Below are 23470 nucleotides of genomic sequence, written 5' to 3'. Positions count from 1 at the left end.
CTGGCGTGACCTGCGGGCAGCAGCTGCAGGTACGCTCAGGGCTGACCACGCAGAGGACGGCTCGCCAGGAGCGATGGGTTTCACTACCGGGTGCATAGCGGCTCAGCCGTAAGAGCCAGCCCCAAACCTTGGTGAATCACCAGTGAGCTCTGAATGGGTTTGTGATGTTTATGCAATGGCCAAATTTAGCTACAGCTCGGTGTCTCAGATACTGGCATTTCCACGAAGCAGCTGAATAGTTGATGTTGCTGTCCCAAGTGTTTCTCCTTCAACAGCCCCATTCAGCTTTGCTGCATCTGCCTTGGCCACAGTCCAGCTAACACATGTAGCCACCTCCTGCCATTTGGGCAGGGTTTGACTCTCTCCTTCTCTCATTCCTTCCCTTCTGTATTATCTTTGGCTGTGCTCCTTCTGTTAATCATGGCTGGAAACAAGCAGGGTTTCACCTGCAGGTCTGGCCGTGTCACAAAGGGGTTGCAAGGCACATTTACCCTTACAACAAAGAATGTAATCGCTCCCCTCCTGCTGGCTGAAAATGAACCAAACTCTGGAGAGCATGAACAGACTAAACCCACAGCGCTGCAATACAGAGAGATGGTCCCAGGGCACTTGCTTCTATGCGGCAGCTCGGCAGCCACTGCTGCTCCCTTTCACATGCCTCTTATGAGCCAGAATTCCTGCAGACAGATGTGGAGTATCCTTACTACGACCATGCCATCGGGTTGTTAGCCATTACTAACTATGGCCTGGGTCACCGTGGCCGTTAGGCACATTAAGTGCCTTTGTGGATCTGAGCCAAAGTCATTTCAAGGCAAAATAAAAATAGGACACCTCCTTTGCCCCTCTCAAAAAAAAAAACCAAAACAAAAAACCTCTGAAGGTTTCTGTAAAAATGCGAAGTCAAAATGGCAGAGGAACTTTCTATAGCGAGTGGAGCTGTAGCTATTCAGCTATCACTCGTCACTGCTCTGACGTACGGAGGATGGATGCATTTTCCTCATGTTGCTCGGATGTTGTATTTGCAGTAACTGTTACTTACATACAGAATGCTTCATTTGCCACCTACACAACCTGGCTCAGCCTGTGCCCCATAATTTCTTGCGGTGGTGTGTTCACACGGTGTATCGTACGAGGCCACGCTGTACTCAAGGAGGAGCCCAACCTCGGAGCACGGGCAGGAAGTCACAGAGCTGGAAGGAGCTGGTTCCCACCTCACCAACTGGTGTGCGGAACAGGGGAGCAGCAGTCCCCTTCCCCCTTGTCTGACGTGGACAGCCTTGCCTTGCCTGCCAGCATGAGGTGGTCAGCTTGTCTGAAATTGGTCTGAAATTTAAAAGCACAGCAGCCAGGGTGATGCTTCCAAAGATCCTGTATCCACAGGATGTTGAAGCACAGACTTATCATCAGTCTCGAGGTGCTGAGGGGTGCCTGCCCTAGTCCCTGGTACAGGTTTGCCTCAGAAACTGCTCTGAGCAGCCAGCGCCACTCTGTCACAACTCCACAAAGCCATGCAGGCGCTGGAAGGGCGGTGGGGTTAGTCAACGTGCGAGCAAAGTTAATGAGGTTTAATGGATCACTAAGAACCTGCTGGACTGCTCGTATCCCCACATCCAAGCACAGAATACTACAGATTAGTTCAAACATCTTCAGCCATCCCAAGAATAGCCTAAATAAGTGAAAGTGCAGTCAACACAGGCTTTTTAACATTTATTAATTAATCCATCAGTGCAAGGCTGCTACTTAATGTCACACTTGGCTGCAGCATAGGAAGAAATCTACCAGCCACAACGAACAGTTGAAAGCCTTGTAGATAAGAAAAATGCCAGCTACGCAGCTGGGAGGGTACACAGAAAGCACATCCACATGTGATCCAAATCCTTCATCCTTCATCCTCTTCCCCAGCCAGTAAGATGCTTGTGAGCTGCTCCTCAGAGACAGATAGTTCCTGGCAGGCTCCCACGGCCAGACTGAGGTAGACAGCAAGTATGTGTTTGCACTGCAAATAATAGCGCAGCCAAGTTAATAGCAGGAGTAACGTGGGAATGTCATGCTCTATCTGTAAGCCACAAAAATCTGTCCTGGCCAGAATGGGCCTAATGAGGCGCGCACCCCTCCCAGGAACACGGTTCTCTCTTGGCACACCAAGCCCTGGCACAGGCTGGCTCTCCAGTTGCACCGGGTCAGTTCTGCCATCAGGATAATGTAATACAGGGATGGGACACACAGCAAAGTGTTGCTGGCTCCTGATGCCCTCTGCACAACTGCAGACCAGTTAGTTACCCTGAGCCCCTCCTCACAGGCAGCAGGTGAACTGCACCATTCATCAGGCAGACCCCATGTGGCAGTCTCATTAGCAGCAATAGCTGCTGTTCCATGAGACCAGGGGTTATTCATCTCTTGAAAGCCAGAACAGTAACGTGGTATTAAGAACAAAAGCTCTCCCTAGCACTTGTAAGGCCCAGCTCCACCCAAATACCATGACTCCCAGAGGCCAGATCATGCGCTGGGTCAGGCACAGCCTGCGTGGCCAACTCAGCACTTGTGTTTGCTCCTTGGAAACTTCAGGCTGCTTAGGTTCAAAAAGCAGAGAGCAGCCTTCTCCCCCACGCCCTGTCCTGGCCTCAAACTAAGGCAGACAACTTACCAGAAGGCTCTCACTCTTCTGCACTACAGTAAAATCAAAAGCGGGACACGTGCAGAAGTGGCAGGAACTGTAGCAGGTGTAGAGTTTGCCTGAGCTCCCAAGGACCTGAAACAAAGGCAGTCAGAGGAAGTGGGAGTCAGAGACAGTATTCACTTTTAATTTCTCTAGCTCTTAGCACGTATCTGGCCTGATGTCCTCTCCACAGTGAGTCACAGCATGCGACTGGCGAGCAGGTGCTGCAATACAAAAGCATCCCCGACACTGCAGCGACCCATCTAAGCTTGAAGCTCCTCGGCTTTCTCATGGTCTCTACACACGGCTCTCCCTACAGGCAAGGAAGCGCTCCTGTACGTACACCCGTGCTTGCAGCACAGCTGGCTCCAGTGTCTTGTCTGCTGGAAAAGGGTGGTGGCACCGAGCACACCTCCCCTGATCTCCCACAGCCGGCAGCACAGTGAGCTGCCGGCCCCACCAGTGAGCTCCCTCCCTCAGTACTGGCAGACACAGGATTGTTGAAGATGATGAAGATTCTCTTGTCACAGAAAGCCCATTTGTGAATCTAGGGCCACCACGGACCTGGAGATGGAAGGAGAGCAGCAGTGAGCGCTTGCCTTTTCTAACTGGCTCCAGTGGCTGAAGGCTGCAAAAGCTCTTGCTGTTCTGCTCCCAAAACCAGCTGCTGCTATTGGAATCCACTTTTGTCTGAATAAACAAAGTTTAAGTCTCCAGAGAAGAAGCCTCCCTGCTCCATCTCTGGTTTGGGAACAGCACTGCCTCCTTTTCCCACATGCTGCTCCTCTGCAAGGCTGGTGCTGAGGCGTATTCCCTCTGCACCACGGGCACGGGATGCAGGCAGCCAGGTGAGGAGAGCATTCATTTCCAGCACGGAGAAGCTGACAGGCAAACTGTGAGTTGCTGGAGCTGACTGCATCGTATAGAAAAGCCAACCTATGGATTATTTATCTTTTGCTTTCTTCAAGACTGGAAAATACCTTTTAGAAAGCTACTTTAAGAGCCAACTGCTCTGCCCTCCTCCTATTGCAAGGGAAGGGTCTGCAGAAGGAGAACACACTCGCAGACTTTAAGCAAAAAACCTGTGCTCAACAGCATGGACTTCCCTAATGCTCCAAGACCTAAACTGAGTGCACCCCATGGGCAAAACACAATTACCACAGAATATTTGCCATGATGTGTCTCATATTTGCCACAGGGAGAGCAAGTGCTTTGTGTCGGCTCTGTGGCCTCGACAGCTGGCACTAACTCGTCCTGGATATTCCAGATAATGGTGGGATTTACATGGGTGCAATTCCCCAGCACTGCCCTCCTCTGCGTGCAAGCCCCTGGGCTCCGATGACACACCACACTCCTCATTCTGGTGGGGTTTGTGGCACACTTACGCCTAAATCCAAAGATAAAAAGACAGTGGAGCTCTGTAGAGCGCTGCTCCCCTCCAAAATGCTCCTGGCACTCGTAAGTCCCTCCAGAGGAACATCATCCCTCCTACTCCAGAGCTGCACTTGCAAGCGGGGCCTTCCCCTCTCCCCTGGAGCTCTCTCTGCACCCCTTGCCTGACAGGTAATGCCCTCAAGTTTAAGCTCTTCCATGGAAGTGCCTGTGCCTCGTAATCCCCCTTAGGCCCAGCAGATTCAGGACACAAGACTCACATTCCCATTTCAGGGTAAACCATTATTTTTTCAATCTGGCCTTTACCCTGGGCCCTTCTTATACTCCAGGCTGAGTTTGTTTCACTTGTGATAAGTTTGTTTTTCTCTAGCCCCTTTGATTGTTTTTTCCAAGATCAAGTATTCCAATGGTGTCTTTCCTTCAGAAGTGTTTTCCTTTGAGGAGGCGGGGGAAGACACAGACACTGCCAGATTTGGGCTGAGTTTAGCATTCCCCCATCTTGACCTAGATGGCAAGAATGCAGCTTCAGCCTAATAAGGCAGAACCTAAAATTCAAAGACCAAGAGAAAAAGGTGCCTCTGTTTCTGGCCAGCGGCAGCCAAACCAGGCACTGGGGTGCTCTCTTGGCCCTGAGATGCTGTGAAATTTCCTTCCACTGCCCTCATCTCCAGGTGCTGGCTGGCTGCACAGCGAGGAAAAACCTCCTTGGCCTGGTGTCCCTGCCAGCCTGTGGGGATGCGAGAGGGCAGCAGTGGCACCAAGGTAGCAGCACAGTCTGTGCCAGGACCTGGTGCTCAAATCCTTCACAGTGGGGCAGGCTGCCATACAGTTCTAGGAAATTAATTTTAAAAGACATTAAAAAGAAGAATCCAATAAAAGCTCAGGATGTGAGTGATGCAAGTGACAGTTGGCAGGAGGGCTAAAGCACTGCCTCTCCCCCTGCTAACTGGCTTCACTCCCACAGCTCACAGCATTTCTGCAACTCAGGCACAGCTAACAGGTGCCCCAACTGCTGCCTGCTCACCACTTTACACTTCTACCGAATCCAGCGCAGCCCCAGCATCAGCCAGCACCCACCACGTCCGTAGCAGGTAACTTATTTATCCCTGACCTGGAGTTACAAGGGCTGGCTTTAGTCTGCAGTGCAGCCAGGCATTATACAAGCTTTTCTGGGACAGTAACTCTGAGGTAACATCAGCCCTTGAATACCCCGTTGGTGCTACTCCTCTATTAAGTAGCAAGGGCATTAATGCCCAGGCATTAAAAGATAAATCATAGCTTTCACTTGACCCAGGGCTCTTTCTTCTCCCATCTCAGTTCCTGAGGGTGAGAGCTGCTTACACTACAGGCTGCAGCCCTAGGGCCTGTCTGAGCAGAGCCCTTTTCCCCTGAAGCAGTACCCAAGATGTGCTGGGTGATATGGAACGCAAACAGCACTTTAGCCTGTGATGTATCAACATCTCCGATTTGCCTATGATGACCCAAAGGAGTTTCACAATAGGACCAACCTCATGGCCTCAACGAGAACAGTTCTCCAGATCCAGCTGCAAGTGAAAGCATCGCCTCCCATTCCAGCTCAACCACATCTAGGTGCAAACAGCAGAGCTGATTTTCTGGGGAATAAGTGAAAGGGATGACTGTGCATGTGTCCAGGCAGCCACGGATGCGCCCCACTCCCCACCGCACCAGGCACACTTCTCTGCTGCGGGAGAAGTGTAGACAGTTGGGATAGGTGTCTACACCACACACATGAGTGAAGAGCCAGTGATACTACCCCGCTACTCTTAAGTGCAGTGTCCCACTCAGTGTTTCAGTTTCTACAGCCCCAGGTTGTGTTCCTGTCACCGCTCCAGCCATCAGCCTCAGGGGAGGATCTGCTCCTCGTTTCTGCATCTCAGACAGCTGTGCTGAGGAAGAATGTCACAATGGGACCAGCCTCACACTCCCAGAGAAAACATCTCTTCAGATTCCTCTGTTAATGAACTCATCAGCATGGCCTCAATCAGCAATCAAGCTCCACCACAGAGGAATGCTGCTCAGAAGCACAACTACAGGCAGGGACCGCTTCCTGTAGGCTGCCCGTCAGCCAGAAGGACACAGGCAGGACCCTGGGTGATGCAGAGGGGTCGCTCACATCGTACCCATCAGCTACCAAGTGACCGGCTGAAGCCTGGGCTTGTCCTACATTAACTCCTGGTGACCAGCCCTGACCTACCAATCCAGGGTGGAACCGGTGGCTCCCTCTACCTGCACAGGCAGGAGGAGAGCAGTTCTGACATTTGCTCTTTTTCAGTGTGCACTACTTGAGCCAGCTGTTGGGGCCATCAGTAGATATTATTCAATCATCTCCAATTTGGTGACTGCAAGATTGCATCCAGTAGGAATGTTTGGCCCCTCACTTCAGCAGGGAGAGGGCTGGGCAGTGTGGAGGGGTGCCTGCCTTGCTGCAGCACACGCAGTTTGAGGCAGCACCATTCGGCAGTGTCCCTGCCCAGACTAGAACAGGGTGTCAGGGCAGCACCCAGCATGTCAAAGCCCTCTTGCCACGCTTCTCTGGACTCCTCCATGTCTCAGGAGGCTTCACGTGTCTAAGAGATAAATATTAGGCCTCTTAAGATGCAGATAACTCTGCCGTGCTGCAGAAAAGCTGTGAGCATATGAGCACACATTTAGGCTCCCTGGGAAGACCAGAGGCTCTAAGCAGTCCCTCTCATCCTTCACACAAAAGGGTGCTACGTGAAGACCGTGCATCCCAGCCTGCAAAGCTCTGCCTTAGCCTGCGTGGCCCAACAAAGCTCCGCAAGGAGAATGTGATCACTCTCTGCTCAGCGGCATATTCAGCCAAGCAAAAGTAAAAAAGGAAAAGCCTTTAAGCATTCCATTAGCGAGGCAGCTGCTGTCTAAGGGTCCTGGAAGCAGTGCTGCTTAGGCTTTACCAAATATCCACAGGCAAGCCCTCAACTTAAATCAAAGGCTTGAGTCCTATATGTTTAGGAATCATGCCCCTCTGGAGAGGCTGATGTCCTCTCCAAGGCCCCAGAAGCAATAAGGACTTCATGTGGAAATCAAGCAATGCAAGCTCTGAACATGTGAAAAACGTTTGTGTCATTACCCAGGCCTGGCTTCACAGCTCCTCTCTTGCCCTAGATGACCCCAAAGTATCTCCGGACCTCCAGTGAAGGAGAGAAGGCCCTTTGCAGCGAGGATCTTTGGAAATGTTCCTCTTGGCTGCTGCAACAGTGAACGAAGAGATTTCCCCTTTCTCTGGTGTGTGAAAAATCACAGCACCAAGTTCAGCAACAGAGGGGGCTGTGCCATCTGAGGGGTTAGTAGTCCTAAGCAGAAGGAATTTCATGCCTCTTCACCAAAATCTGACGGGCACAGCGTCCCACTGCCTTAGCTAGGGCACAGCACACAGTGTCTCTGACTCTGTGACCCCATGGGCTGGATGCAGCTGGTCAATGGCTCACACAACAGACAGACTCTCTGACAGAGACACCACTGGTGCTGCGGCACAGTACAGCAAGAAATTGTCCATACCACAAAGTCAGAAAGAAGTGCCAGTGGCTCCTCTCTTCACCTAATGAGCTTCATCTTCAATCCCATGCTGTAAGAGGAGATTTGTATTTAGGACTAAGGTGAGCTCTTCTCCCTAAAGTGCCATTTTATGAAGATGTTTCTGTGATTCACGGTCTTGGCTTCAGTGAACTAGAATGAAACCCACGGACTCGGCCTGTGTTGCTTCCTCCCAGGCAGCAAGAATGCTATCGCCAAGTAGAGGTCAAGAGTGCTCAGGACACAGGATTTGGAGGGCAAAGGGAAAAGAAATGCAGTGATGGCAGATAACACTCCGTTGTGCACAGTTTGTCAAGAGGAAGAACTGCCTTTGCTGGATAGGATGAAAGTAATAAAGCAAAATTAGCAATCCCTGAAGAACTTCCTTCCGATCACACCCACAAAGATGTAAGAAATTGTCTCTAACTGGCTGGGAGCCACAAAGGAAATGGTAGTCTACCATGCTGTTCTAATTCTAGTCTGTGGCTACTGCTCTCTAGTATCACTTCAGGAATTTGCAAAGCACTGGTATTCTCTCCATGTTTATCCCTGTGCTTTTCTATGTTCAGCAAGGTAGGAAAATACTGGCTCACATGTCAACTGGAAACCATCAGAAAGTAAGACTGAAGAGGAGAAAGCCAGTGTGTACCTGGTATGCAGTCCTTCCACTGGGAGACGTGACTCGGGTGACAGAACGCTGATCCACCAGGTCCAAAGCTGGGACAGCAGATGGGCCAAATATGAACTTCAGCCTGAAAAAGAACGTGTCTCTAGTTAGGTCACATCACCTGGAGACCACCTGGCTTAGCCTTAATCCATGGGATTTAGCCTGTGGAGTCCAGAAGGCCCGTGGCCAAAGGTTCCCGTTGCCTCTCAAAACCCCACGAGTTACAGCTCCATTAGTTACACTACCAAGCAATGAAGTACGTTTGTCACACTCAGCTTTGCTGGCTTTCACCAAGTGACCACCAATCCCTGCCCTGTCCCTCTGGGAAAATCCCAGGACTCGGTCCTTAAGGACAGCCTCTACTCTGCCAGCTACTTGGAGCTGGTTTTTTATATTCTTAAGAGAACTTCCAAATTTCCCAGCTGCTCCCAAACAGTTCCACGTCTCCTTGTAAAATCCCACTTGGATTTAATTACAAGGCATTTTAAAGATATTTCTTACACAGGACATTACAGCTTTTGTGTTTCTTATTCAGCACTATGACCCAAATGCTATTCTGGCTGCCTGCTGCACAAACAGGACATGAAGTGGTTCCTGTCCTGAGCTAAAATGAGGCAAAGTGCATCAGAGACACAGAAGTGAGATTATTAAGCCAATCTCTACGACTGTGACACAGTGTTAGCTGTGTAGGTGAGGAGTTATCTTTGAGCAGCATTTCTGGCTTGACAGTCACTTTAGAGATCACTGCTTATTGCAAATGGAGTGTACGTGAAGCAAGAGACACCAGTTGTCAGCCTTTTTGTCAGTATTCCCGTAGTTCTTCCAATATAAAGTCCATGTAGACAGAGCACTGGCGCTTAACCAATTTACCAAACAGTGAATCTAGACTCTAAAGCTGGAAACTTTGCTTCTTCTCAGCACCCTAAATACACTAGGTCTTCTTCAGGGGAAACTGCAGCTTTGGCAGCAAAAGCAAGACATGCTGGCAAAGAGAAGACGCAGGAAGGAAATCCTGGGAGATGCACAGTGCTGGGGATCCAACCGAGGTCACAGGCACCAGGCAGTGTCACACATGCAGCCCAATTGTCCTTGTTGCAGCAAACTGTGAAAGCGTCACAGGAGCACAACGAGCATAAATGGGGATTTTAGTGGGGGCAGACCAGGTAAAGAAGAGCACGTGGAGGCAGATTCGCTAATGCTACGGAGAAAAGGGGCGTGTGCTCTGGAACACCTTAATTGTACACACAGCCTGCGCTGGATGAGTTGCCCTGGATCAGATTATTGATCAGTTGGTCTTGAATCCCCCCTCCAGTGATGGCCCACACATCACGCCTCGGAGCAGGGAGAGAGGAACGATGAAACATAGCTCCTTGAGCAACAGGAAATGCAGCAGTAGGGCTCCTTCCTCATCCCAGGGAAACTGGTTTAAACCCTGGAGAACGAACGAGTCATTTTGTGGTGATCACATCTCCTCTATCACAGTCACAATTGAGGTAGAAATTATTCTTTCTCTACCCACCAATCTGCATCAATAGGAAGCTAAAGACCATCAGGGAAATACTTAAGACACTCCACTACACATGGAACCACCAGATAGCATCTGTAACCCAGCTATCAGCAGGGCTCAGAGACAGCAAATTTGTTCCAGACAAACACCCAGGGACAGCACATGCCTTATGTCACACCACCCTCCCTAAAAACACTTTCCCTTTCCTTTCAAGCAGGACGTACCACGGTCCCCTTCCATCACCATGCAGGGACGTACCACCGCACAGCATTTATGGCTCAGAGAGTGCCTGGGATGGGGTAGACACAAGGTTAGCCAGGTTTGCGCAGGTACATGTTTGCTTCCTGCAAAACATTGCCTTTCCACATCTCTCCTTGGCCTCGGTGGTGTGAGGCAGCACCATGGAGGCACACGCTGGTGTCCGCCCGCTGCTCAGTGCTGTAAAATTCCACACCAGCAAGTGGAAAAATAAAGAGCTGTGAGTCCTGAAGGCACAGTAATTTCCATCTACATACTCATCGTCTGCACACACCTGCAAAGAGGATCTCCTCCTGATGCCCTGCAAGAGTATATGATAAGCTGTACGTCAAATTTGGACATCTGTACCTTCAGCCTACTGTCCAGACAGCTCACAGGCTTAAAAGTTATTCTAGCCCAGTATATCCAGCTGCTCTGACTGTGTTCCAAAGAGCTCAGGGGCAATTCAGTTAACTTTACAGACCTTTCATCCGCTGAGAAAAATCTGTGTAGTTTAGATTAGTTACAAGGGTAAACAATAAGAAAAGAGCAGTGATGAAAAGATAGTACGAAACATGGGCAGGAGAACAGGAGAAAGCAGAGGAACATTTCCAACTCCAATGAAGACACAAAGGCCAAGGCAGAGCCCTGGCGTCTCAGCAGCACGGCTGACCTATGTGTCTGAGTCAATCTCATTGATAACAAGCCAAGCAGACAGACTTATTCCAGGAAAACCAAAACTTCAGTTGCACAAACTCAAGGCAATAAGGACTGGCTTCATCTGAGGACTGAGAGGAGGTGGGTGGGGGAACACTCTACGTAAGACATTCCTTAATGATTAGGTTTGGGACTATAAGGGGGCTGAGTTTAATGAGTTTCAGTAACTCTTTCAAATTTAGGGAATTCTTTTTTTTTTAATGTATGTAATTTGATCAGTCTAACAGGAAATAAGTAAGGGGAATGCCCAAAGGAAACTCAAGAACTTCAGAGATTTGGAAGAGATTCAGAAATTAAATCAGAATACTGCTGAGCTGCTGGTCACAGGGAATTGATGGAAATCTGACTGCCAAGAGTTACCACCCAACTGTTACTAAACTTAACAAGGGAATTTATTTCCTCCTCTTTTCTTTTATGACAAGAAGGAAACAAAAAGTTATAAGACTTGTCAAATATAATCCCACCCTTCAAAGGCCATCATGGTCCCAGAAGAGGGAGCCAGCATACGTAACTTTCACAAGTGTTACGTTAGGTAACTTTAGACCCAAAGATATTAAAGCCTGAAGGGTTCCTGGTGATCTCCTCTCCTGGCTAAATTACAGGCAGGCAGGAACACAAAGTTAAAAATGAATCTGAAAAGCCTTTCTCACTGTGATGGCACCTTTTCTCTACCTTCAAGACCAATTAGTGAGGGCTGCAAAAGCTGTGAAACTTGGATCTCTTAGGAGACTGCCTGGGAATGGGCATATTCACAAGCTTCAGTCAACACAAGCACGATGAAGCTGACCTGAGACAACAGCTGACCTGAGACAACTTCTAAACAGAAGAAAACTCTCAGGGTAATCTCCAAGTGAACAATTCCCTTGTGCAGAGAGACGATACGTTCCCTTCTCCCTTCCTATCACACATGCCCATGACTCAAACCGAAGAAGAGATGTCAGGATGCTGCCGTGCTCACAATGATAGGAACACGGTGGAGATGCAGCATTCCAGCAGCATGAATCACTCTGAAACACTGCCCACTCTCACAGAAAACACATTCCAGAGCTCAGGTTAGACATTCTGGGTTTCTGCATGTTTAATTCACCGAAATCAGAGCAAGTCATCACAGGACATTCAGTGATACAGAGATAATTTCATGAATCTCTGGAAAAACCCTTGAGATCATCTCTTTGGACCTTCGTTTCCATTACCAGTAAAACCACGTAGCCAGTTTGCATGAGAGACGTACTGGTCAAACACAGGAAAAAAAATAGCAGGTTATTAACTGCCATTTAGCAGGACACTTGAGACAAGAACCGAAGTAAAAGATACTTACCCCAGCAGCAGATCATCGGGGACTGCAACAAAAAGAAAATTAAGTGTGATTTTGCTGAACTTCTGCACCGTGAGAGACATCAACGTCACAGGGAGGCTGGTGTGTCCCGAACATTGTCACACAGGACTGTAGTGCTCTAGCTATCCTCTCTAGCCATCCAAAAGCAACAAGGAGCAGCAAAATGACCGCCTATGGTAGTGTGAAGGTACTTATCAAGTACAGCAATTAGATACACATTCAGAACCACAGGGATTAATTTTAAAAAGAAATGCAGAAGCCCAAATACACTTACTTGTATAATATCCTAAATTTAAAAGTATGCAAGAGAAGGCATGCAGCCTCAACTTCTTACTCTGTCACTTTAAGAAGCTGGTTAAAAATATGTATATTGGTTTCCCTGAAACTCTCTTGGCATGAGTTGAGAACTCTGGCATCAAAACTTTTAAAATGTTGTTCTTTTCCCAGCACAGTCTTGCAGGGCGCCACTAGTTTATAGCTTTTAATACAGCATACAGAAACATAATGGCTTCACTTATTAGAACTTCTAGTTAAGATGGAAAATGACACTAAAAAAAAAAACCTAATCCGTTGTAGCTAACAGCTTAGGCTCTGATCATCAAATCTGATCTTTCTGTTGTTACTAATGGAACTCAGTGTACTACGTCTCTGTATTCCACTGGAAGATCAGGACTTTTGACTTTAGAATCCTTTGTTCCAACAATTAAAAATGTTGGTTTGACTTTTCTAATTTTATTCCAATTTAATTCTCCAAAGTGATCAATCAGTTTCTTTCCACAGTTATGTCCTGGTGTACTATTTTGGTGCTTCAAGGAGAAGTGTACCTTAAAAGGAATGTTGACTTTTTTTTTCTAGTTTACAATAGGATTTCTGAAGCTCTCTTAGAAACTCACACGTAGATTTTGAATCTACTCTAACCTGACTGGAGCCATTCTACAAGTATGCCAGAAAGCTGTCGATGTGATCAATCAAGCATTAAGTCTCTGCCCCTTTCCTACGGAAATGCAGTACTCAAATAGACTTCTCTGAATTATTATTCAGTTGGTTTGAGTGCAGTTAAAATATTTCTTAAAGAGACACTTTCCTTAGGAAGAACCATTCTGCGCTACTTATCAAGTAAACACAAACACGCGTTTACTCTTTCAGCACAGATTACAGAACTACCTTAGTAATCCCGAGTGCAATGCAGGTAATTGTCCTTAACTAGCTGCTAGAACTGGCCAAGATTTAACTGTTGGCTTATGCACGGGGAAAGCTGTTCTTTGCCCCGGGATCGCTCACGCAACACCCTCTGCCGGGCAGTGAGGAAACATCATCATTTTGATGAAGATTTCCCTTTCAACTCTAGTTTTGAAATTAGTGAGTCTATAAAAAACAGCAGTACAGTAGGCATAACAAAATGCCCAGCTAGAAGTACGTAAATTACCATCCCTCAAGTACAAACAGTAATGTTACAAGCTCTAAGGAAATAGGATTGTCCTAGACCCCATATTAAAGTATCCAACCTGATTTAATTTTTGGAAGGGCCAGACTTTTAGAAGGGGGCTGCTCCTCATTCTCTGTGCTTCAAACCCCTTTGTGTAGTCTCCAGACAGAGACACAAAAGCTGGAAAGACAGGATACAACTTGCCAGTGAAGAAAATGAAGGCCACCCCTTATGCGACAGAGTCTCCAGACAACCCTCATTGCTACCTAAAGGTTTGACAGCGCCAGTATTCCTGGCCCACCATCTGCTAGGATGGTTCTTTCTTTACGCACCGTGTGAGGTCTCCTGAAAAGCCTTTTTGATCTCTTTCAGGAGTTCTTCTGCTACTGCTGGCAATGTACAATCCATCTCATTGGCAATGGCCTTGTGACTGGAAGCAAGGTAGAAGAGAACAGGAGTCAGTGGAAATTACAAAGGTCACCACAGATACTACAAACCAGGACAGGTTATCTGGGCAGTGCTCTGTCTCAACCCTGCAATGAGGCCAAGCGAACGGCATCCTCAGCACCTTCTGAGCCGTGTTTTTTACACACCCCCATGCACAAACGGATCTCGTGGAAGTGGGGGGCGGGGGTGGCAAGACAGCAACAGAAGATGCTCTGGCCTGGAGCGTCTCGGCGCTGGGCCAAGGCAGTTCCCGGCAGCGGAGGTCTCACAGCCCGCTCGCCGCCGCCAGCGGCCCTGCGGCAGCGGGACCTGGCTGTCCCGGGGGCCTCCAGCGGCGCCAGGGGATCTCTCAGGGAAGGGCCGGCGGCTGCCAGGCCCCGGCAGCGAGAGCCACGGCGGCCGCTCCCCGCTGCGGTCCCCGGGGGCTCCCTCGGCACGGTGGAGCCGCGTCGGAGCTATTTAGAGCCGCCGGTCCTGGGACAGCGACCCCGGGGCCTAGGCCGGGCCTACCTGCAGGCGTGCAGCCATCAGAGCGCGTCTCCATAGCAACGGGCGCCCTTTGCTCCGCGTGACGCAGCGGCCTGCATCACGTGGCAAGGGCGAGCTCTTAAAGGGCCCGCGGGGCAGGATGCTGGCGGCAGGGCTATCGCGGGCCCTGTGCCGCCTGGCCGGCCGGCGCTGCCCCGCGGGGCTCCCGCCGCCCCGGCCCGCCTGGCGCGGCGGGGCCCGCGGGGAGGAGGGCGGCAGCGGCGGGACGGGGTTCGCGCGGCGGCGGTGGGCCCGGCCGGTCGGGGGTACCCTGGGCTTCCTGGGAGGTGAGGCGGGCTGCGCGCCGGGGCGGTGCGGTGCGGTGCGGGGCGGTGCGGGGCAGGGCGGTCACCCTCGCCCCGCAGCCCTCTCCCTCTTCCCCAGGGACGCCGAGGAGGACGGCGAGGACGCCATTATCCTCCTGCTGAAGAGGGCCAAGGTGAGGCGCCGTGCCCTGCAGGGCCGCGGACATGGCCCGGGGGGGCAGCCCGTCACGCGTGGGCCGTGGCGAGTGACCTCGGCTTTTCCCTCTGTGCCCGCAGCTCAGCGCCATGAAGGGCGAGCTGGGGGAAGCCGAGCGGATCCTGCACGAAGCCCTGCGGCTGTCGCACCAGTCGGATAACAGGAAAGCCATCGTCTACACCTACAGCATGGTAGGGGGGCGCGCAGGGGCTGGGGAGCTGCAGTTCCCTTCGCGGGGGTGTAGTGCTGTACGCTGCCGCGGCGGTGGAGCTGCAGGTAGAAGGACAAGTGGTCGAAGATGTCCCTGCTCCTTGCAGGGGGGGTTGGACTAGATGACCTTTGAAGGTCCCTTCCAACCCTGACCATTCTGTGATTCTGTGGTTGCGTTGAGGCGATTGCCCGCAGCTTTTGTGGAGCTTCAGCACTGTGTCTCTCTTCCAGATGGCAAACGTGGCCTTCATGCAGGGACAGCTGGACAATGTAAGTAACTCTTGGTTTTTTCCCCTTCTGAATCTTAAGAGGCTGGCATCTTGTGCAAGGTCTTGAAGGTGTGATGTGCTGTGACAAGCTGCATGCGGAGAGTTGTGAGGCAGAGATCTCCCAGTATAAAGCAGAAGAATCTGCCTTGGGACTGCAGTCCATGGAGCAGATGCTGCTAGGAAAGATGCTTTCACAGTTAAACTTTGAGCTCCAACGTGGTGTGCAAGGGCAGGAATACTTCTTACTCTTAAATGCCACAGTCAAGCGTTTAGATACTGTCCCAAGGAGGATCCAGGAAAGCTGTGGAGGCACACAGGTGTGGTGAATGCATGGCTGGTGTAGCAGTCCTAAAGTAGGAACTGAAAGGACCCTATTAGAGGACAGTTACCATTGGGCTCTGCTTAGCCTTTCACTTCTGGCTGGTCTTGACATACAATGTAAATGCCAGAAATTGTGAGACAAATTTCTCCCAGTAGTCTGCCTCCATACAGGGTACAGAGCTTTTGTTTTAACTGCCATCATTCCTCAGTACTCTCTTAAAAATTCTCATTTCAGGCAGAAAAGCTCTACAAAGCAAGTATGAGCTATTTGCTTGCAGGAGACACGAAGGAGGTATGTTCTTTTCATAAGACTTTGCGGGGAAGTATTAACTATTTATATTGTGCTGTAATACCTCCTACTGGAAATCAGCAATACTCGCTATGAGCTTGCTGCCTTCTCAAGAACTTCCTTTAAGGGGATGGCAGCTCTGAGGACCACAGGATGGGTGTTTTCAAGGTCTAAACTTGTTCTCTGGCAAAGAATAACAGTTGCATTGTGTGTCCTCTTGGCAGGATGACAATGCAATCCTTGAGATGTCCCTCAAGCTGGCCAGTATCTATGCTGCTCAGAAACAGTGAGTTCCCTGCTAAAGGCATCTTTTGCTTTCATCTCAGCAGCAGTGGTGGCCAAGCAGAGGCTCTTTAAGAACAGAGTCCCTGAGGAAGCCTTGATGTGACAAGATACCATTAACAGAAAGGTTCCCCAGGCACGATATTTGCCTGCCCACTGTCACATAGCACAGTGATTGCTGTTACGACCTGCCCAGCTTAGGGCAGAAGTAGCTGTAGAGGACGTAGCTTTCTCATCTTAAATCCGCACCTCACAGGAGAGAGGCTTTTGAAGCAGTTGGTGGCTGGTAACTTGTAGCTTCACTGGAGCATGGGCTGCCTTAGCTGGCCTTGTCTGGGGGGAGTGGAGGCCCTCTCCACCTCTTGGTCAAAAGAAGTGTCCAGGCCATGATCAAGAAGAGAGCACTGAGGGCAAGATGGGTCTGGTGAAGGGGAAAAGTTGTCTTACGGGCCCTGAGGGACTGAAGGTGTTCACATCCATCCCTTCAGGGATGGAAGGAGCTTTGCTTTGCTCAGTTGTTGCACTTTGCAGGCACAAATTAGCCCTGGCTGGCTACGAGTTCTGCATCCTGACCTTAGAGGAGAAGATTGCCAAGCAAAAGGACTTGCCTGAGGATGTCTTATCAGGTGAGACTGCCTTGTCTGCTAAAGGCTTCTCTCATTTTCTCTTCTCCATTTCCCTGTCCCTGATGTTGCTTTCTTTATTGCCTAAGCAGCATCTTTATGTCAATCCATTGTCCTCACACTGCATGAGTTTCCTGCTTTTGTAGGATGGAGACTCGTGCTTGATCCTGTAGAAGTGATCACTTCCACTCCTCTCTATTTGCAGCGGAAGAAAAGGCCAACACCCGTCTCTTGCTTGGGATGAGCCTAGACTCCTATGCTCGCTATCTCCTAAACATTAACCAGCTCCCAGTGGCCCAGAAAATGTACGAGAAGGCTCTGCAGATATCAAATGATGTTCAGGGAGAGACTCATCCACAGGTGACGTGTACAATGGTACTTGGACTACTAGGGAAAGAAAGGCTGATCTAGGGAATGAGGCAGGCTCAAAAGCAGCTTTGCTGGCGTCAGGTGTACACAGCACTGAATTAGGTTCTGTTTTCTTGCCAGGAGCAATGAGCATGCAGCACAGCAGTATATAAATATAAGGTGCTTTCTTACTGAAAGCTTCTCTGGGAAATACTACTTTTACTAGTGTGACAGGGGTAGCAATGTGTGCTCCTGCTGCCTCAGACTTCTACAGAAGTCTTGCTCTGAGGCTTCCTTTTCTGTCCTGGTGCAGACTGTGGTCCTGATGAATGACTTAGCAACTGTACTGGATGCTCAGGGGCACTACGACGAGGCATACTCCTATGTGAAGAAGGCAGCTGAGCTGGCAAAGGAGACTCAACACCCTGAGGAGCACATGGTGCTGAATAACCTGGCAGCAGTTCTGATGCACAAAGGTAAGTAAATGTCCACTAAATAAATGTCACTGTGCTTGTGTTGACTGCAGATACCTGTACTGTAGGACTGAACTATCATCTTATTTTTGTGTTACTATTTTTAGTTTAAGCAGTAGGTCTGCTGACTTGAATTCAGGTCCTGAAGGATCTTGTCCAAGATAAATGCAGTACTGGTGCATCTGACTCAAAAGGTGCCAGAGAGTCTAGTTTTCTTTGCCCTCTGTGTACAGTAGCTGGTTCCACAAGGACACAAGACATGCTTGTGACTTATTTCTATGAGATCTTAATGCTGAAGCAGCACCTTGTCCCATCATTGCTGATGTCTAGTTCTCATAGCTGGCACCCTGTGCCAGGTGTTTTCTGAACCTCCCTGGTTTTTGAAGTGTTCCAAGTAGTCCTTGCTTGGCCTTTGCACGTGGTTAGGTTCAGGAGGGGACTCTGAAAATGGGTGATGAGTTGGCTAGCCATGCCACTTCTTCCTCTTGCTACAGAAGACTTTCTGCAAGCAAAACAAGTGTACAAGGAAGCTCTCAAGCAGGCACAACAGAAGGGAGATGTTGCTTCTGTCCAGCATATCCAGGAAGAACTAGCTGAGCTGGCCAAGAGGAAAAAGGGCTCCAAATGACTTTGGCCACAGAGGTGTCTAACAGCAGCAAGGGTTGGCCAGTACAAGCAGCCTGGAACCAGTTTGGTACAATTCTCCAGAACAGCAATGAGGAGTTTAAGGACTGCTTAACAAGGGCTGCTATTACCTACCAACTTAGCCCAAAATAAAGTTGTGAAATCTTAACTTTGTAAATTTGTGGTGTAGTCTATGGGTAGAGTGACCTACTGCGCTAGTGATTTAATTTTTGTCTTGACTGCCAGCAAAGTGCAAGTCTAGCCTGGTATTAATACTTGCAGATAGGTCAAGGAGTAGTCATTTGCTACTCCTGACTGTTCACAGAAGTATTCCGTTTCAAAACATGGCTATATTAAAGGTAAGTAATGAAAAAGAACAGGCAGGAACTGTCTCACTGTCCATGCTGGCTAGAACAGGGTATTCTTCTGTCAGTGCCGCAGTTCAGTATGCATTAACTTCAAAAGAGCACTTCCCAGCCTATACCTGTACTGGGACAGAGATGTAGCTCCATGTCCTTTTCAAACAGGTTGCCTGAAGATAAGTCTTTAGTATCTAAAGATATTCCTAAAGAGGAGAGGTGAGACTATGCTACTAAAACAGAGCTGTTGTCAGAAATAAAACACTCAGCTACCTTGCCCCAAACAAGAGCATGCTAAGTGCCAAGCTGTCCTCCTTTCTTGCATAGGTCAGTGCTGGAATGCTGAGGCTTCCTCTTGGAAAAGGAGGTATGTACAAACTTGGGTTTGTGAGTTTACATGCCTTCATGTGAATCTAGTATGAACAGCCTTTTCAGTTCTGCCCTGCAGGGCAGTCTAATGTGAAAGGAGAATTAAACCCGAAGTTTATCAAATGCGTATTTAGGTAGGACAGTAGAACGAACTCATTCTGTCAGTAAGCAAGCATTATTTAAAATAATAATCTGTAAGAACTTAATCTGGTTGGTATAACCCTTATTATTAGTTTACTTACAGTAGCATTAGTGGCTTCAGCTCTGCTTAACTTTGAGCTAAGAGGAGGCACGGAGGTTTTCTACAGTAGATATTCATTGAAGCTGGAAAATTCAAGTCACATATACAGCTTTGTTCTCAGCAAGCTAGGAAGTAAAAATATGGCTGTTACAGGCACACTTGTATTAACAGGCTCTAACGCATTAGAGCCAATATTCTTTTTAAGTTCTGGGTTTTGGTTTTTAAGTGGCAGACCTTAGATGCTCCAGCAGTGGTACCTGGGAACCCTGCAGCACCCCCTAAGGGAAGTGTTTTGCTTGTTCTCACGAACATAGCTCGATGCTGCAAAACAAGAGGGAGACACAGGAAAGGCAAATGGAGAACTGATCCCCTTTATTGATTGGTCTGAATCCAGAAGTCACTGTCTACTGAAGACATTGTGTGGAAAAAAAAAGTTGAGTTTTATGATGCATGGGTTTTTCAAGTCTTAAATGATTTCATATCAGAATCACGAAACATATCAAGATGAAAGCATAGTGAAAACGCTGATCAGAAATCAGTTAAAAATTTGTAGTAAACTACACTTTGTAAACATGATTTACAAACACCTTCCTGTTTGAAACAGGTCAGATGTAATTCCATACTTGAAGATTACTGGAACTGTGGTAAACCCTAACTTAGGCTCTGGAGAGGTTTTTTTTTTTACACTGGAGAAGTTAGAACTCTGATAACAAACAAAAAAGCAGCAACATCTTATGTGCAAATGCCACTCAAGCTGTATCTTAGGAGAAAGTGACTATCCTACTTTGGATATCTTGCTGCTGCAGCAGCAATAACACGAAGCTTTGCAATGAACATGCTCTACTTACTGTACAGTTAGCAAAGACATTTGTCCGTACATGCCTCTTTCACGTTGTATTTTTTACGCTAAAAAAGTGAGAACAAGTGAGTTTTAGAATGGAACTTAACTCCCCACTCCAAATTTAAATCTACAAAAAGGGCAGATCAACTTGTTTTCCAGTATATGTTGGTGTGAGAACAAAAAAAAAGTTAAAATAAGAGCACAGGTCTACAACCAGGATGAAAAATTCACTACTTTAAGCCAGAAGGGTAAAGGATAGGAGGGTGAGAAAAATCTTTCTTGGAGAAAGACTGCAAGGAGATTTAAGACTGCCAACTGATCTGCTCTGATGCAGTGTTTAAAAAAACTAGCAAAATAATTTTGTACTTGCAACGCAGTGTCATGCTTCTGAATGAGTTCCTTTGGATTTTTTTCTTTCCCCCACTTAGGGCAAAAAGGCTTTCCTCTGAAGTACTCAAAGTACATTTGCTATCGATAAGTAGTTCTGTACTTCTTCCTGTTTGTAACTGGACCGTTACAGTCCTTCCATAAGATGTAGAGCTCACATGGCTTAAGGTTACACAGCTGCATTATACCTTCCATACACAATCAGAAATACAGTGTTAAATTTGAAATATTTTGACTGGCAAATAACTTCAAGGCAAAGACTCTGTTCATCCATGAGATGCAAAAGCAGTTTGGAATCTGACAGACCATGCCACCCCCCAACTCAGTGCTATCTGTAAATCAGTCCTTCTACCCTGGAAGATTTAAATTCACTTCCTGAGGTCAGTGCAGCAAAAAATAAGATGCTCTTTAAGATGGATGTCAGGACACCCTGTGATATCACTAACCAGATGTATGTATACATGAGCTACAAGCATATCATAGCAGGCATTGATAGATGAATGATTAAGGAGACTCTCCTAGTACCATATACAATTTAAAAAAAAAATCACCCTAACAAATATTGCACACTTTAGGAGTTAAGCCAAGCATTTGTAAGGATTTCCACCAAAAGCTTGCTTATAGAGCTAAGGATTAGGATGGGGATGCAGACTTTAAAATAATTATTACATAAAGATTTTTTTTAGAAATCAGACTGGAGGAAGGTAAAAATCACAGTACCTATTTCAAACTGGTTGTAACAGAAGCCAAGTAGTTGACTCGTGTGTTGCTCAATTATTCTATAAAAGCATTTTGTTTTATTTAAACTTGGGATGTAGAGGTTTTTCTTCTTGAAGGATTTATCAACCCACCCAGAGCCTCTGTTCAGATAAGCCATTTGCTGTGGTTAAATACGACAGTAAAATTTAGTAGCCTGTTTTGACTGCATACAATGCAGAAACAGAAAACACTAACGTAGGCTTTTGGGGCACAGTTAAAATTCCCAGTGTGCATAACAGTGAGGTATGCCTCTAGAAGCTGTTCTTTTTGATTTTCATCCTTTTAAAAAAGAATCATAACATACCCATGCAAGAATATTTCTGCAGTGTTGCTAAATAAAACCAACTGCACCAAAAATTTACAATGTGGCAGAATTTAAAATTCAAAGAAATATATCATCTTTTTCCAGCGAACCGGACTATGTTAATGTACAGAATTCATTAAGGGGTCAGTCTTAAAAATCAACATTTTCACAAGAGCTTGAACACCACTGAGAAAAGTGTGTCTAGGGGAAAAAAAAAATATAAAAGCACAATGCCTGCAAGAAGGGGCAGGGCATTAAACGGGCAATGATGCTAGGCTGGCTGGGAGGCTAGGGTTATGGTTAGGCTAGGCTGGGAGGGAGGCTAGAGTTATGAAGAGTACTCTACACTGGAGAAAATGCTTAAAAAAAATTACAAAATGACCCCCAAAGTTCAGGCAATGATTTGAACATAAGTACACCAGATACTATAGCAAGGGAAAAAACACTGCAAAAAGTACTCTCTATTTACAGAAGAATGATTTAAAGACATTATGGTTTTCTTTACAAATAGATGTAGAACAGGAATAGTCCACATTTTTAAAAACTCTTTACATATTTATCTTTAGTAAGTCAACCTTCTTGTTCACGATCCTCCAACACATGGCCTGTGCAGAAGGCATTTAACGGACTCTCCATTAATTCTTCATTGTGTGGCCCTTGCTCTCTTGGAAAGTCTCTATGGGCACAAGTCAAAAATAGATTTCTTTTTTTTTGACCCGCAAATTAAAAAAAAAAAAAAAATCTGCATAGTTCAGTCATCGCTGTCAGACAGAGTCTCATATTGTGCTGAAAGCAGTGGTGCAGGCTCTCGTTCCCATATCCTGTTCTGTTGGTGAGTGGTTGCTTGGCTCATGGACGGTGGGGCACACGCAATCGATGTTGGCGGTGTACTGCTGAGCATCCTCATCGTCAACGGGTTGTAAGGAAACTGTGTTGAACCTGAATCAAAGAGAGTTTCTCCAAGTCAAAAACATGAGCTGTTCTAAGAGATCTGTATCCGAAAGACAGTCTGGGTTTGGTTGTGACAACTAGCAGAAAGTCTGTTTCAAAAAATCCTCATTTACTGTAACCTAGATCTAGATGCTGTAATCTTTTGACCAACATACCAGTGTTAAATGTCAACCTCTGACTTTTCCACAAATATCACAACTGATTCACTCAGTTTGAAAGAAACACATTTCTCACCTGTTGATGAAGGCCTGTCTTCCCAGGCCCAGACTGGAGTCTGTCTGTGGTAGTCCCCTTCTGAATGTACAGATGAGACAGAAGAAGGTCTTTCGGTTCCCAAATATCCCTGTCCAGGAATCGGAGACTTGGACGACTTCCTACTATTTGACTTGCCGATTAGCTTCTGCTTGCCGACTCCTCCTGGAAACAGAAGGAACAGATTTTACGAAGATGTTACGCTGCGTTTTAGCCTCTCCATCTATTTTTGTAAGTTACCACGGAGCAGCAAACAGGAGTTTCACACTGGTGCCTTCTGGCATGCTGATTTACTACAGTTAGTGACCGTACAGGCTAGTCTTCTAACACAGTATTGCTAGAAAATCCCAGAAATTCTTATCACAACCAAGTCACATTTCCATTTTTAGGGAGATGTTTTCAGCTAGTTCCCACTGTCACATGTTCTTTATAGGTGATGTACTACACATGCATCTTCATCAGACCACTGAGAAGCCTCAGGTATCTCATACATCCTGTTATCTCTTGCCCGTTTCATCAGTGGTGTCATTCTCCAAGAAATACTGGCTAACGCTCCTGAAGTCACCAGCACCATTTTGGAAGCCAGGACTACTAGAGGGAATGGAAACACCATCTTTATGACTTCTAGAGGAAAAACA

The 23470-nt window shown here is 47.5% G+C and overlaps 3 protein-coding genes across 9 annotated transcripts in view; 1 reads left to right on the top strand and 2 right to left on the bottom strand.

The window, feature by feature from the left end:
- Positions 1 to 1694: 1694 nt before the first annotated feature.
- ZSWIM7 (zinc finger SWIM-type containing 7) lies at positions 1695 to 14591 on the bottom strand. The gene is made up of 6 exons (XM_086763077.1): positions 14451 to 14591; positions 13826 to 13923; positions 12050 to 12071; positions 8253 to 8355; positions 2645 to 2749; positions 1695 to 1996 (listed from the first exon to the last, which is right to left on the bottom strand). Exons 2-6 carry the CDS (start codon positions 13899 to 13901, stop codon positions 1880 to 1882), a joined length of 423 nt encoding a protein of 140 aa, XP_086619203.1. The 5' UTR covers positions 13902 to 13923; positions 14451 to 14591; the 3' UTR covers positions 1695 to 1879.
- TTC19 (tetratricopeptide repeat domain 19) lies at positions 14550 to 18538 on the top strand. 3 transcript variants are annotated; one of them, XM_086763076.1, is made up of 10 exons: positions 14550 to 14755; positions 14834 to 14907; positions 15011 to 15121; positions 15372 to 15410; positions 15966 to 16022; positions 16244 to 16305; positions 16833 to 16927; positions 17130 to 17284; positions 17631 to 17748; positions 18240 to 18538. In XM_086763076.1, the coding sequence occupies exons 1-10, from the start codon at positions 14569 to 14571 to the stop codon at positions 18371 to 18373; spliced, it is 1032 nt and encodes a 343-aa protein (XP_086619202.1). In that variant the 5' UTR covers positions 14550 to 14568; the 3' UTR covers positions 18374 to 18538. The 3 variants fall into 3 exon arrangements, with proteins under 3 accessions (XP_086619202.1, XP_086619201.1, XP_086619200.1); XM_086763075.1 differs by having other exon boundaries at positions 14551 to 14755; positions 17586 to 17748; positions 18243 to 18538; XM_086763074.1 differs by having other exon boundaries at positions 14554 to 14755; positions 17586 to 17748.
- A 1155-nt stretch (positions 18539 to 19693) lies between these two features.
- NCOR1 (nuclear receptor corepressor 1) overlaps positions 19694 to 23470 on the bottom strand; it is a 72731-nt gene continuing 68954 nt past the window's right edge. For 4 of the 5 annotated variants that reach the window (XM_086763240.1, XM_086763243.1, XM_086763242.1 and 1 more), the window contains 2 exons: positions 22815 to 22997; positions 19694 to 22568 (listed from right to left, as the gene is read on the bottom strand). In XM_086763240.1, coding sequence (XP_086619366.1) covers positions 22381 to 22568; positions 22815 to 22997 — 371 coding nt within the window. In that variant the 3' untranslated portion in view covers positions 19694 to 22380. The other variant, XM_086763244.1, reaches the window with a different exon arrangement.

Source organism: Chlamydotis macqueenii, chromosome 19 (genome assembly GCF_036417535.1).
Source record: "Chlamydotis macqueenii isolate bChlMac1 chromosome 19, bChlMac1.mat, whole genome shotgun sequence".
Taxonomy (NCBI): Eukaryota; Metazoa; Chordata; class Aves; order Otidiformes; family Otididae; genus Chlamydotis; species Chlamydotis macqueenii.
Note: the sequence above shows the minus strand (reverse complement) of the source record. Positions and strands in the feature narration are given on the sequence as shown.